Genomic DNA, 13990 nt, shown 5'->3' with positions numbered 1-13990 from the left:
AAAAAAGTCTTCACCCATTGATGGAAGGCACTGATAGAAGGAGACAGCCAAATTGTGAAATTCACACATTTGTAGGGTTGCCAGGTCCCTCTTCACCACCGGTGGGAGGTTTTCGGAGTGGAGCCTGAGAAGGGTGGGGTTTGGGGAGGGGAGGGACTTCAATGCTATAGAGTCCAATTGCCAAAGCGGCCATTTCCCCCAGGTGAACTGATCTCTATCGGCTGGAGATCAGTTGTATTAGCAGGAGATCTCCAGCTAGTACCTGGAGGTTGGCAACCCTACACATTTGGTGACATTATCATAAAAGCTGGCTAGCCAGCCTTGACAAGGAAGCCAAACCTTGTAGTCTGAGGAAGAAAGAAAAAAACACACACAATAATTTCAAAAGTAGAAAAGAGCAAGAGTCCGGTAGCACCTTAAAGACAAACAAAATTTCTGGTAGGGTATCAGCTTTTGTGAGTCACAAAAGCTCCTACCCTGCAAGAAATTTTGCTAGCCTTTAAGGTGCCACCGGACTCTTGCTCTTTTCTACTGCTACAGACAGACTAACACGGCTATCCATCATGAATAATTTCCAGAAGCAGTGATACGGGTTCAGTCTTCAGCTGGCATTTCTAACTGGGTCACTGGATCTAATTTTAATTCAGTCGAGCTGCAAGTGCCCTCGTTGTGTGGAGAAACAAGCCGCAATGGATCTCTCGGCATGGCCGGCGGCTGTGATGAATCGACACTTCTGTACTTGACAAAAAAGCGGACCCCTAAAACATTGCTGAAAATACGCAGCATTGTAGTGAGATAGGGAAAAGGGCAGAGAGATCTACATAAATCCGAGCCTGTGAACTGGGCTGAGGATACTATAGGAAGCAGGAGTTCCAGGGAGGGATTTCCAACTGCTGTTCTTCCAGGAAAACATTGACAGATTTTGATTTCAGAACTTGTTCAAAACCATCTTTGCTACTGAATCTAAACCAAGCAGTGTGCGTTGCGTTGCTACACCTTTGTGTGCTTGGAACTCTCTTTAATAATAACATTTGGCACTTAGAGCATTTCCAGTGCTTGGAAAGTGGTTATTTTGACAATCGTTGAGCATAAGCGAGTTTCTTGATCCGCATATGCTGCAGGCAGGAAGAGCAAAACTTGCTTAGGATTGAGTTGCCAATCTCCAGGTACTAGCTGGAGATCTCCTGCTATTACAACTGATCTCCAGCCGATAGAGATCAGTTCCCCAGGAGAAAATGGCCGCTTTGGCCATTGGACTCTATGGCATTGAAGTCCCTCCCCTCCCCAAACCCCGCCCTCTTTGGGCTCTGCCCCAAAACCTCCTGCCAGTGGCAAAGAGGGACCTGGCAACCCTACCTTAGGACCATCTAGTAGAACTCATAGTTTGTGAACTCTTGTAGATGGAAATCACACCCGCCAACATGGATTGCACTTTTTTATTCCATTAATCCCCTGCGTCTTTCCCCAACGGGAACCCAAAGCAGCCTACGTTGTTCTCCTCTCCTCCATTTTATTCTCACAACAACCCTGTGAGGTAGGTTAGGCCGAGAGGGCGTGACAGCTCAAGGGTCACCCAGCAAGCTTCCTTGGCAGAGTGGGGATTCAAACCTGGTTGTATCAGATCTAGCGTGGCCAGGCCCCCCCTGGCCACCGGCGGTGGGGGGTGGGGTAGGATTGCCAGATCCTGGATGGGAAACTCCTGGAGATTTTGGGATGGAGCCTGGGGAGGACAGCGACCATAGACTCCACCCTCCAAAGCATCCATTTTCTCCAGGGGAACTGATCTCTGTAGTCTGAAGATCAATTGTAAAAGCGGGAGATCTCCAGGCCCCGCCTGGAGGATGGCATCCCAACATCCTAGTCCAGCACTCTAACCACTACAACCACAGTGGCCATCAGCCGGTTCAGAAACTCCCGTACAGGTAGGGTTGCCAGGTCCCTCTTCGCTACCGGTGGGAGGTTTTCGGGGTGGAGCCTGAGGAGGGCGGGGTTTGGAGAGGGATTTCAATGCCATAGAGTCCAATTGCCAAAGCGGTCATTTTCTCCAGGTGAACTGATCTCTATCGGCTGGAGATCAGTTGTAATAGCAGGAGATCTTCAGCTAGCACCTGGAGGTTGGCAACCCTACGTACAAGCGCAGGTAGAAATGCCACTCGGTTGGTTTCACCTGTGCTCTCCTTCACAGCAGCAGAAGGCTAGAAAAGAATCTTAAGCAGCAGCGTCTGTCAAATGGGCCTTTGCGGTAATCGACTTCAGCTCTTTAATCTAGCTCACTACTTCCAGTTGGTATTTCATTTAACCTCAATTGCTCTACTGCAAGGATGAAGCTGGGGTGGGAGGAGTGGGTGCGTCTTCCCCACCTGAGACCCCCCCCCCACTTTCTCAAACCCAGTATTTTAAAACACTTTAACATACACCTCAATCTCTGGCCTCATCAGTTTCCCAGCAGGAAATGCGAGGGCCCCATGTTGCAAAGGCAGGCTGCTCAAGTCCCGCCATACAGTGTGAGCCACTAGTGCCGTACTTCTATCATGCCTCTCCCGCTCACAGTGCAACCCTATGCAGAGTTACACCAGTCTAAACCTTTTGAAATGAACGGGCTTAGACTGGAGTAACTCTCTTTAGGATTGCACTGTCAGTCATTACTCCCGTTTGCGAAACCTAAAGGAATTGCAAGGACTGTACCTTACTCATCCCGGAGCCCATGACAGGTTTTCGTGGTGGCGCACACGTGCGCGGACGCATAAACCACTAGCTCACACTTTGGCTTCCTCTTGGTAACTTGCAAAACGACACAGAGAGAGAACAGAAAATCACATTTGGGATGGAGGCTCGCTTTGTGCGTAAGAGTCAGCCGAAAGCACGTTCACCCTCTGAGAAGTGGTGCTGCACTTTCACACATGCCAAATAATGCGCTTTCAATCCACTTTCAATGCGTGAAACAGCAAAATTCACTTGCAAATGATCGTTGAAGTGCATAATTTAGCATGTGTGAAAACGCCCCTGGGGTGAGAGCAGGGCCGGTGCCAGTCATTTTTGCGCCCTAGGCAAGGCTAACTACTTGTGCCCCCCACCCCCATTACTAACCAATTTTCAAAAACAGATGTCTTGTAGAAAAAATAAAAGCACAAAACTTTTCGTAAGACGGTGTAATTAATTATACTCCATCGCACTGTTGTGGTACTTGTCTTAAAGTAAAAAAATATAAATTTTCAGTTGCATTGTTTTTTCAAGACACTCATCTGTTTAAAACTGTGCCCCTCGGGCCAATTCTGCTCCCCTCTGAGGTCTGCGCCCTAGGCGACCGCCTAGTTCGCTTAATGGTAGCACCGGCCCTGGGTGAGAGCTAATAAAATCGGTCCACTTACCAGCTCTGCTGGATCTCCGGTGGCTAAAGGGAGTCTTGGAGACTGCCAAGGACAGGAAGAGAAGTTTGGTGTATTAAGGGTCATGGGAAGTTGAGGCATGAGGGGGTGGCTCAGGTTTCTTTTTCAGATTTGCTGGATCTGACCCCACCAGTTGTGACAGGCGATCCTCCCTCCCTCGCCTCCTGATCCTTGTAGGTGGGTAGAAGGGTAAAGGGGTGGTTGTTGCCCTCCCTTCGCGTTTCCATCTCTGCTTCCATGAGTCATCCTCGAGCATGTCATGCCAAGTTCTACATGCACTGTTGCAATGCAGTGATTCAGCCTTAAAATGCAGTGGGGCGACATTGCACTAAGCTACTGGGGAAGGGGCTATCAGGGACAGGTTATTTTCAGATGGGGGGGCTGTAATCCAAACCCCATGTTGTGCCTCGAGGGCCCGCTTTGCTCCGGGGTCTGGGCAACCTCGCCAGCAAGCAAACAAGACCCCTGGGAGACTGCCAGTTTCCAAGGCGTCCAGCAAAGGCACATACTCCTCTCTGCTGCAACCTGCTGTCTCCTGCCAAAAGAATTTCATTCATTTCCAGCTTGGGGTTTCAGCTCCAGCCTGCAGAGACGGCAAAGGAGGGTTGTCTGTTTTGACTTGATGGGGGTTCACCAAAAAAAGGGCTTTGGCCCCTTGGTGCATAAAGGATCCAGAAAGCATCTCTGCATTTAGACAAATGAAGAATTGGTTTTTTATATGCTGGCGTTCTCTACCACTTAAGGGAGAATCAAACCGGCTTACAATCACCTTCCCTTCCCCTCCCAACAGACACCCTGTGAGGGAGGTGGGGCTGAGAGTGCTGTGACTAGCCCAAGGTCACCCAGCTGGCTTCATGTGGAAGAGTGGGGAATCCAACCTGGTTCTCCAGATCAGAGTCCACTGCTCCAAACCACTGCTCTTAACCACTACTCCGGGCTGGCTGTCAGAGTGGGAGTTTTCCACATGGGTCTTTAATTGGTTCTGGCCTTTTGGTTTTATCCTCTGATTTCTGGTCCTTTGGTTTATCTTCTGATTTCTGCATGACTTTTTTGTGGCTTTAATTTTGGCTTTATTTTCCCAGGTCCCCCCCCCCCAGTTCTTTTGAGACCACTTGTGCTCCAGACTTTTTCTGGAAGCTGATTTCGAGTCACCTTTTCCCACCTGCTTAAGGTTTCGGTCACTTTTGTCACACCCACTCCCACCCACCTCTGGCCTGCTTTTCGATGACTGGACTGTTGTCATTGTCAAACCACTCCCCCTCCTCCCCCCTCGCCCTGAAGACGAGTGGTTTAATTCTTAATTTTTTTAAAGGCACTAAAACATTGATATATCGATATACCATCTTAATGATAGGTCAAGCACATTCTGAATTCTCAGCTTTAATTTTTTAAAAAAGTGACTAGCCCTTTCCCTTGCAGAGATATAAGGGGAAAGGCGCTAGAGACAATTAAGAAAAATGAAAGCTGGGAATTCAGAGAACCTGCTTAACCTATCATTACAATGGTATATCGATCAAAGCATGTGCAAAAAAAATAAAGAGGGTGCTGTGATGCCACTGATAACGCCATTATGACAGCACCCTCCTTTGAAAATCCTGATCATGTAAGGCATGTGTGGAAGAAAATTAACTGACTCCACAACTGTAAAAATGCAGAGGGAGGGCAGATGTGCGGAAGAGCCATGCACAAACCAGTTCCAATGTTTGTAGGTCAACTGCCAAGAAAATCAGGAGTAAATCGAGGGTGCAGGAAAGCCCTTGTTCCCAGTATTAGTCTCCCAGGATTAATTTCCCCCTTCCTAAAGCAATTCTGAAATTACCGGCCATGGAGAGACACTGGTCCAAGATGCCTCTTTAATTGGCATGGCTTCTTATCACCAGCTGCACAGCACCAGATTCCAGCGGGACAGCCGTGTCCATCGGTTGTGGTGGGCTCTAATCCACAACAGTTTACACTGGAATAAGATCTTGTTAGCCTATAAAGTGCTGCTTAAATACTGTTGAATTATTTTATAATTGTACATGCATTTTTCAATGCTCAGATGTTTAATTTTTTTTTTTTTATGTTCACCACCTGGTGAACCCCAATCGGGTGGAAAGGTGGCATAAAAAAATGTTTTGAAATTCTAAACGGCCTCGCAAAACAGATTAGAACGAATGCAGTTTAAACTAACGCCAATCCTCCGGCAAGGTTTGTTTGAGCTGTGTAGCTTAGCAACAGCGGTGAACTTTGAGCTAAGCTGGCACCCTCGCCTAGTTCAACCACCCACACCCCATCCACATTCAGAAAAGCCACAAGCGAGACTCTTGCCAGCTTCCTGACGCCCTTGCTGAGCTGCCAACAGGCAGAAACCAACAAGAGTATTGCACCCTTACCACCAGGACAGTAGCTCCCATAGGCCAGCAAATGTATTGCCGTTACCTCTGTTTCCACCCAAATGTCTGGTTTGAACACATGAAGCTGCTTTATACTGAATCAGACCTTGGTCCATCAAAGTCAGTATTGTCTACTCAAGACCAGCAGCGGCTCTCTGGGGTCTCAGGCTGAGGTCTTTCACATCACCTGCTTGCCTTGTCCCTTTAACTGGAGAAGCCAGGGATTGAACCTGGGACCTTCTGCATGCCAAGCAGATGCTCTACCACTGAGCCACAGCCCCTCCCCATTGGTGTGGAATGAGTTTTCCTGTAGGTTATAAAAAAATTTTTAGTGACAGCATGGTGTAGTGGTTTCAGGTAGCCGGCTCAAGGCTGACTCAGCCTTCCATTCTTCCGAGGTCGGTAAAATGAGTACCCAGCTTGCTGGGGGTAAAGGGAAGATGACTGAGGAAGGCACTGGCAAACCACCCCGTAAACAAAGTCTACCTAGTAAACTTTGGGATGTGACATCATCCCATGGGTCAGGAATCACCCGGTGCTTGCGCAGGGGACCTTTACCTTTTTAAATAAATGAGCAAGGCTGTTAACGATAGGACGTTTTGGAGAACACTGATTCATAGTGTTGCCATGAGTCGGAAGCGACTCAACGGCACTTAACCCCCACACACGGTGTCCTGCCTCTTCTGCGCATACATTTAAACAAACAAATGCTCAGGCCAAAATAAAGAAGAGGATTACTGTGCGGTATTTATAAACTGGGACTTTTAATCTTGCTGCATACATCTTGCACTTAAAACAGCAAAAGCACAGGATTTATACTCCCTTTCCCAAGTGCAACTCTGCATCGGCCTACAGTAGCTTTGTAACCAATATCCCAACGTTTGAGAGTTTCACTAGCTATTACACGCAGTACACACCAAAAACATTTTAAGACAAAGAGAAGGAATTTTTTTTCAAGTACACCAGACATTTATTAAGATTTATATTCCAATGGAGGGCTTTTTTTTTCCTCGCCAAACACAGAAGCAGCGAAGTCACGTGAAGACAATGGAAATGTTTTAGTATTTCAAGCCAGAGCAGGACTGGAACTCAGTGGAGTGCTTCTCACTTCTTCCATTCGTTTTTCTCGTAGTCCCATTTGGAAGAGAAGCCTTGGATCGGGTTCACTCTCATATCCAGCATTCGCTTGGTCTGCATGGCTATCCATTCTTCCGACAGAGTGTGGGGAACCGGCCCAAAAACTGGAATCAGAGAAGCCCCTTACAATGTTAAGCAGTAAGAATCTCAGCCCTCTCCTGAATGGCCCAGGCTAGCTCGATCTTGGGAGCTAAGCAGGGTTGGCCCTGGTTAGTAATTGCATGGAAGACCACCAAGGAAGACCAGGGGTCGCCGTAAGTCATCTGCAACTTGACATCACTTTCCACCACCGAGAATCACAGCCAAGCCGGCTTTCCTCCAGCTGTCAGCCCCTCGAATGGGCAATCTCTCCAAGATGACTGAGAGACCTTTGTGGGACAACCCACATTCTTCTATCATCTACTTACCTGCCTGGCCTAAGGGCTTTTTTTTTGGGGGGGGGGGGAGTGAACTGAGTTCTACGCTGCTGAACATTTTCCCATCAAGATAAACTACAAGATACCATCTTATCTTGAAAACTACAAGATACCATCTTATCTAGTAACTACAAGATACCATCTTATCTTGAAAAGACATGAGAAACCCATTCATAGCCAAAACATGAAGGAGTCTTTTGGCCCCTAAGAGATTTACTGAAACGCCAACTACTGTCAGCTAGAACCTGCATTATTTAACGTAAGAACATAAGAAAAGCCCTGCTGGATCAGACCAAGGCCTATCAAGTCCAGCACTCTGTTCACGCCATGGCCAACCAGGTGCCTCTAGGAAGCTCACAAACAAGACAACTGCAGCAGCACCATCCTGCCTGTGTTTCACAGCACCTAATATAATAGGCATGCTCCTCTGATCCTGGAGAGAATAGGGATGCATCATGACTAGTATCCATTTTGACTAGTAGCCATGGATAGCCCTCTCCTCCATGAACATGTCCACTACTCTTAAAGCCTTCCAAGTTGGCAGCCATCACCACATCCTGGGGCAGGGAGTTCCACAATTTAACTATGCGGTGTGTGAAGAAATACTTCCTTTTGTCTGTTTTGAATCTCTCGCCCTCCAGCTTCAGCAGATGACGCCGCGTTCTGGTATTATGAAAGAGGGAGAAAATCTTCTCCCTGTCCACTCTCTCCATACCATGAGTAATTTTATAGACCTGATGCGTGAAGTGGAACCGTGCACTGAAGCGTCACTTCTGCCTTCTGATGAAGCGGGCTCTAACCCACACAGTGTGCACTTTAACAAATCTGTTAAGATTTAAGAGGTGACAAGACATCCATTTCAGACTTCTTTGGGTGCAGAGAAGTTACTTCCATTGGCTTTACACATACAATACCGAGAAATAATTTATCCCGTAAATTCAGGATTATAAAACCCCCACTTTGCAGGGCTGACTGCAAGGAGTAAGGAGCATCTTCCATCGAGGAAATGTTACAAAAAGTATTTCAGTGGTGGGGGAGGTCTTTGGCCTGCAAATTCCTAATTCAGGCATCGGCAGGCAAGCGGACTAATCACAAGGCTGCTTAAGTCCAGTCGGTTTGTGTGTACACTGATAAAGGCCCAGCTTCAGAAACCCCGTCCACTCCATATTAGAATCATAGGGTTGGAAGGTACCACCAGGGTCATCTAGTCCAACCCCCTGCACAAAGCAGGAATTTTACAACTACCTCTCCCCCCCCACCACACCACCAGTGACCCCTACTCCATGCCCAGAAGATGGCCAAGATGCCCTCCCTCTCATCATCTGCCTAAGGTCACAGGATCAGCATTGCTGACAGATGGCCATCTAGCCTCTGCTTAAAAACCTCCAGGGAAGGAGCACTTACCACCTCCCAAGGAAGCCTGTTCCCCTAAGGAACCGCTCTAACTGTTAGAAAGTTCTTCCTAATGTCTAGATGGAAACTCTTTTGATTTAATTTCAACCCGTTGGTTCTGGCCTTACCTTCTGGGGCAGCAGGAAACAATTAGATAGGAAGCTTGGAAAGCAACTGAGGAAGCAGCTTCGCTGTTGTATAAGGTGGGAGGGCCGCAACAAACGGCAGTGGTGGGGGCTGAAACTGCCCCCAATGTACCATTTCTCCTCCTCTAGGAGACTGAACACTCTGATCTCAAGCTTGGAGGTTTCGGGAGGGGGAGGAGAGGCAAGCCAAGGAATCGGTCAGATTTTCAACTGACAAAGTAATATATTTTTCACATAAAAAGGTGCCTTCATCACCCAGGGATGCTAAAATGCTACTCTTTCTTATAAGGAAGTCTTGTGTGCAAAAGACACCCGCTTTCCCCCCCCAAGGGCTTCCTCAGGGCACACGCACACCCTTGAAACTTGTTCCCTTTGCAGATGCTACTCTGATGGCAAAGGGGACATCCTGAATTACCGAATACTCACCGTACTTCCTTTGCCATATTACAATGAAGGCAGTGAAACCGACAAAGAAGAACACCCCGCCAATGATAGTCTTCCATTCGTTTGACCCCCTGTTCATTTCGGCAAAGGTCTCGTGGAACTTGATGTGGTACACTGAAGGAGCAAAAAACAACAACAAAAAATAAAAGCAATTGTCCCTTTCTAGTTTTGAGATGCACAAGACATGAGGAGTCCAAAGTGATTCATTGCATTTTTTAAAAAGCTCTGTCCTCCCTCCCAAAAGCTTCGATGGTTTTCTTCAGCACTCACTTAATTTCTACAACTGACCCTGAAAAATAGGCTAGGTGCAGAGATCCTGGGGTGGGTCTGTGGCTCAGTGGTAAAGCATCTGCTTGGCATGCAGAAGGTCCCAGGTTTAATCCCTGGCATCTCCAGTTAAAGGGACTAGGAAGGTAGGTGATGCGAAAGACCTCTGCCTGAGACCCTGGAGAGCTTCTGCTGGTCTGAGTAGTCAATACTGACTTTAATGGACCCAAGGGTCTGCTTCAGTATAAGGCATTCATGTGACTGGCCTAAAATTACCCAAAGAGTGTCATGGCGGAGTGAGGATTAGAGCCCAGACTCCTCCTGGCCCTCACTCAACACTCTAACCCCCACACCACGCTGGCTCTCCATGATTTCTAGATTGAGGCTAGCTAAGCCATATCCTTATCTTCCCCTCTGCTCTCCACCCCATACACAACCACCGCCGCCACCACCACCGATGAATACCTACACTCAAGCTTCTCATCAACAGAGAGGGCAGCCCAGGACGCCTTCTCCTTTTCCTTCAGAGCCTTCTGCCCAGAAGTGAGATTTCTCGCATAGTCAACCGGAGGCAGAGGAATATCCCGACGGTCAATGTAACAAGGAAGGCTGAAATCCTCCGTTTTTGCAATACCTGTTCAACAGAGAGAGAGAGCATGATAGTCTCATTGAAATAAGACACCAGGAAACATGGCGTTTCAATCAACAGCAAAATGCAGGTACCCAGGTACAGATTTAGCACTGCCATTTCTGCCTGGAATAGTTTCCTTTGAGTTACTCCCAGCCAGAGATGCAGGGTGCTTTATTTTTCCGTGGAAGATTTTCCACCCCACATATGTAAATATAGTGTGTCTATAATTGTCAGGGCTGTTGTGCTGCAAATCCATCATGCTAGATGGGCTAAATGTGGGATACGAAACATGGACAACCCCCAGTGCTTGTACATGATGCACGTGAGACCTTAGCCGCCCTGAGCCCAGCATGCCGGGGGAGGGAAGGATACAAATAAAATTTATTATTATTATTAGCCTTATTCTTTTAAAGTTATTAAAAAAACATTCTTTTTGCCATCACATCACAGCTGACTTATGCTGACCCTGAGGAGTTTGCCAGGGACATTGCAAGACATTCAGAGGTGGTTTGCCATTGCCCGCTGTTGGGAGAATTTTTCAAGTTCTCTCCCTTGAGCTCTTTTATTTTTTTGGTCTTCTCTGCCTGCTACTTAGAGTCTCTCCGTCTGCTACTTACCAGAGCAGGAGCTAGAGAGTTTGATAGGGAAAGAGATCTTTCACTCTAAACACTCTTAAGCAGCACATCAAACGTATAAAGTAAATCATGCAATTTTATTGGATTCACAAAAGAATATAAGACATAGGGAAAGGCAATACTTAACTAAATATATATGACAGAAAGTAACAGACTCACAGACAGACAGACAGTAACAAAGGCAGCCTTTGGGTCATTCCAAAGAGAGATGGCAACCACCAAGTGGAGCTCTGGTCTCTCTGTGGAAGGACAAGGACTGGTCATCTTGAAAGCCTTTTTATAGATTAGACCGTCAGAGAGGGTCTCAAACGGACCTCTCCCTTTCAAATTCTCCAGGAGATGAGTTTCCACAAATCATGGCTATAAGTTGTTTGGGAATATTTTGTTTCATAATAAGTTTGCCATGTCCAGGTCTCTGACAGCCATCTGTTCATCCGTTACTCCTTGTTCATAAACAATTTCCTCACTGCGTAAGCATTCACTACCCCTGAACATAATTTCTAGGCACCTAATGTGTTCTGGGTGATTAACTCTTAGAAATGCAAATCTCCTGTTACTTTCTAAGGTCAGGATCCTAATAGAAAAGCTGGGGTCAGCTAGAGGGCTGCTTTCTAAAAGCCTTAGTCAGGTTTGGTGTGGCTATAGGTTATAATATTAAGGTATGAATGTGGTTATTCTTAACCCAAATTATAAGCATTCTCACCACACCCGCCTCTGCGTAGCAACCCTGGTCTCCCATCCAAATACAAACCACGACTCACCTTGCTTAGCTTCCAAGATCTGATAAGATCAGGCTAGACTGGGCCATCTAGCTCCCATCAGGAAAACAGAGGTGGTTTCCCATCCAACCCTGGACTTACTTGGTGGTCTCCCATCCAAATACTCACCAGGGCTGACCCTGCTTAGCTTCTGAGATCTGACGAGATCAGGCTAGACTGGGCTATTCAGGTCAGGAGGGCTAATGTGGGATAATAAGTATAGACAAACCCAGGGCTTGTACATGATGCATTTGCCTTATTCTCCTAACAATGTTTACATTTTGCTACCATGACTTAAATATTTAAATTTGAATTACAAAATTTTCCGGAAAACTTATATTACTGCTCCTAACAAAGGCAAAGCAAAAATCCTTCTTGTCCCCATGATGGGATAAATAGCTGGAAAACACTTTGTAAAATGTTGAGCACGAGACAAGTGATAAAACGGGGGGGGGGGGGAAGCAGGCTAAAGAAATTAAGCTCCAGACCTACCATGCCCGTGAGCCCTCACACAGATTGAAGTGGAAATGGCCCGCTTGCCAATAAGGCTACATGCCCTAGAAGCCAACATCCTGAAAGGGAAGAGGTATGAATTAAAGCATCAGAAATTTAAAACAATTGATGAGGAAAACTAACCAGATCTGGTAACTCTGCCACTGTGAGGAATATCATCAGGCAAAGAAACAGATCTGAACACCACAAGCCTGCACAATATGTCAACAACTTCAGTTTCCTGCCACAACAGAGAACTAGCCATCTACCAGCCCAGGGGTCTCTCATCCCACCCCCAAAATCAAGGAGCAAAAGGAGGCAAGATTGCAGCAGAGTAAATAACTCCGGGTACCAGGAAAAACAAAGACTCGTCATTACAAATTCACAACATGAAACAGCCGGAGGGCTTTCTCGATTTTTCAAAAAAAAAACAAAAAAAACCGGGAATTTTGGGGAGCACTGAGGAAAAAAAGCCCCCCTCTCATACTACAGACATACACAAAACCTTCAGGTATGTTTCTATTGAAGTAATTTTTGGCAACAATTAATACACTATATTAGTAACACAATATTAAGGAGTTCGGTGTTGCAAAGTTTAGCACGCCAGTAGCCCTACCAACTGGGACTCTGAAAGGTTTCTGTCTAAACAATACACTTTCTTTTGCTCACTACAGAATTTGTTTCCTATCTTCAGCTTTTATTCCCCCCTTACCTCTGAGGGCAGAAAGGAAAGGTTAGGGTTGCCAACTCCAGGTAGGGAAATTCTGTAAATTTGGGGGCGGAGCCTGTGGGGGGGAGGGACTCAGTGGTTTTTAATGCCAGAGTCCACTCTCTAAAGCAGTGGTTCTCGACTTTTTTTTTGCTCCATTCCCCCCTTTCACCATTGTTCAGAATATAACCCCCCCTTCCCAAAACAGTCATAAACTTTATTGAATTAAATTAAGAACAAACTACAATCTTACAGATTGTACATAATCTACAGGACATCACACTTTGCTGAACAGTGGTCCCAGTTCCCCCCCCCCCAACCCTAAAATTCCCCCCCCGGGGGGAATCCCCCCGTTGTTTAAAACCCATACTCTAAAGCAAAGCTTCTTAAACTGTGGGTCGCGACCCCATATGCCGGGGTCGCATAACTGAATGTGCGGGGGGTCGCGAAATTTTGTTTTAATTTAAAAATAAAATAATACACATTTAAAAATACATTTATTTATGATTTACTATCAGTAAATGTTTGATTTGTGAACCAATTTTATTATATACCTATTTTGTATACCTATTTTATATACCTATATGGTCACGTAAAAATTTCTCGGGCGAAAAGGGGTCGCGAGTGGAAGAAGTTTAAGAAGCCCTGCTCTAAAGCCATCCCCTTTTTCTCCAGGGGATCTGATCTCTGCAGTCTGGAGATCGGTCGGGATCCTGGGAGAACGCCAGGCCCCACCTGGAGGTTAAGAAAAAATAGCTCAGGAGTCTCCAAGTACAAAAGTATCAAAAGGCTTATTGGTGTTTAAACATAGAACATCTACAGAAAACATAAATGTTTGAGAATATATACAATTTGTATTGCATAGAGACTGCTTCAAACTCACACGTGTATATATTGTATATATTCTCAAAAATTTATGTTGCTGTATCCCACTGGGTTCTGTAGATGTTATATATTTAAACACCAATAAGCATTTTGATACTTTTGTACTTGGAGACCCCTGAGCTATTTTTTTCTGACCCTAGGGTACTAGCACGGAGGTGCCTTCTTTTTGGATCCCCCCTGGAGGTTGGCAACCCTACAAGGTGGATGCGCTACAGCAGCCTGCAACCCTCTCCCGAGCCCGCTCGTCTCGCGACCCTCCCAGCCTCCCGAGCCCGCCGACCTTGCGGGGTTGTTGTGAAGGCGCAAAAGCCCCAAAG

At 46.4% G+C, this 13990-nt stretch overlaps 2 protein-coding genes across 2 annotated transcripts in view; both read right to left on the bottom strand.

Annotated features, from left to right (window-relative positions):
- Window positions 1-5305, bottom strand: part of LOC130488746 (dual specificity protein phosphatase 22-A-like) — a 32333-nt gene extending 27028 nt beyond the window's left edge. Inside the window, exons 1-2 of the mRNA XM_056862385.1 lie at window positions 5264-5305; window positions 3369-3410 (exon numbers count right to left, since the gene is read on the bottom strand). Coding sequence (XP_056718363.1) covers window positions 3369-3410; window positions 5264-5305 — 84 coding nt within the window. The remainder of the gene's footprint in view (window positions 1-3368; window positions 3411-5263) is intronic.
- Window positions 5306-6775: 1470 nt separating this feature from the next.
- On the bottom strand, window positions 6776-12158 carry LOC130489027 (cytochrome c oxidase subunit 4 isoform 1, mitochondrial). Its single transcript, XM_056862730.1, has 4 exons — window positions 12080-12158; window positions 10033-10197; window positions 9279-9410; window positions 6776-7002 (listed from the first exon to the last, which is right to left on the bottom strand). The coding sequence occupies exons 1-4, from the start codon at window positions 12156-12158 to the stop codon at window positions 6866-6868; spliced, it is 513 nt and encodes a 170-aa protein (XP_056718708.1). The 3' UTR covers window positions 6776-6865.
- Between the last annotated feature and the right edge of the window lie 1832 nt (window positions 12159-13990).

The sequence above is a fragment of the Euleptes europaea genome, chromosome 17 (assembly GCF_029931775.1).
Source record: "Euleptes europaea isolate rEulEur1 chromosome 17, rEulEur1.hap1, whole genome shotgun sequence".
In the NCBI taxonomy this organism is placed as follows: Eukaryota; Metazoa; Chordata; class Lepidosauria; order Squamata; family Sphaerodactylidae; genus Euleptes; species Euleptes europaea.
This window is presented reverse-complemented; position numbering and strand designations above follow the sequence as displayed.

What these genes read in the sequence shown, in the direction of transcription:
- LOC130489027 (XM_056862730.1), bottom strand. Translation starts at nt 12,158, where the DNA reads ATGTTGGCTTCTAGGGCATGTAGCCTTATTGGCAAGCGGGCCATTTCC. An exon ending in TGTGAGGGCTCACGGGCATG is followed by an intron (nt 10,198 to 12,079) that starts GTAGGTCTGGAG and finishes TCTGTTGAACAG; the next exon opens with GTATTGCAAAAACGGAGGAT. An exon ending in AATATGGCAAAGGAAGTACG is followed by an intron (nt 7,003 to 9,278) that starts GTGAGTATTCGG and finishes CTCTGATTCCAG; the next exon opens with TTTTTGGGCCGGTTCCCCAC.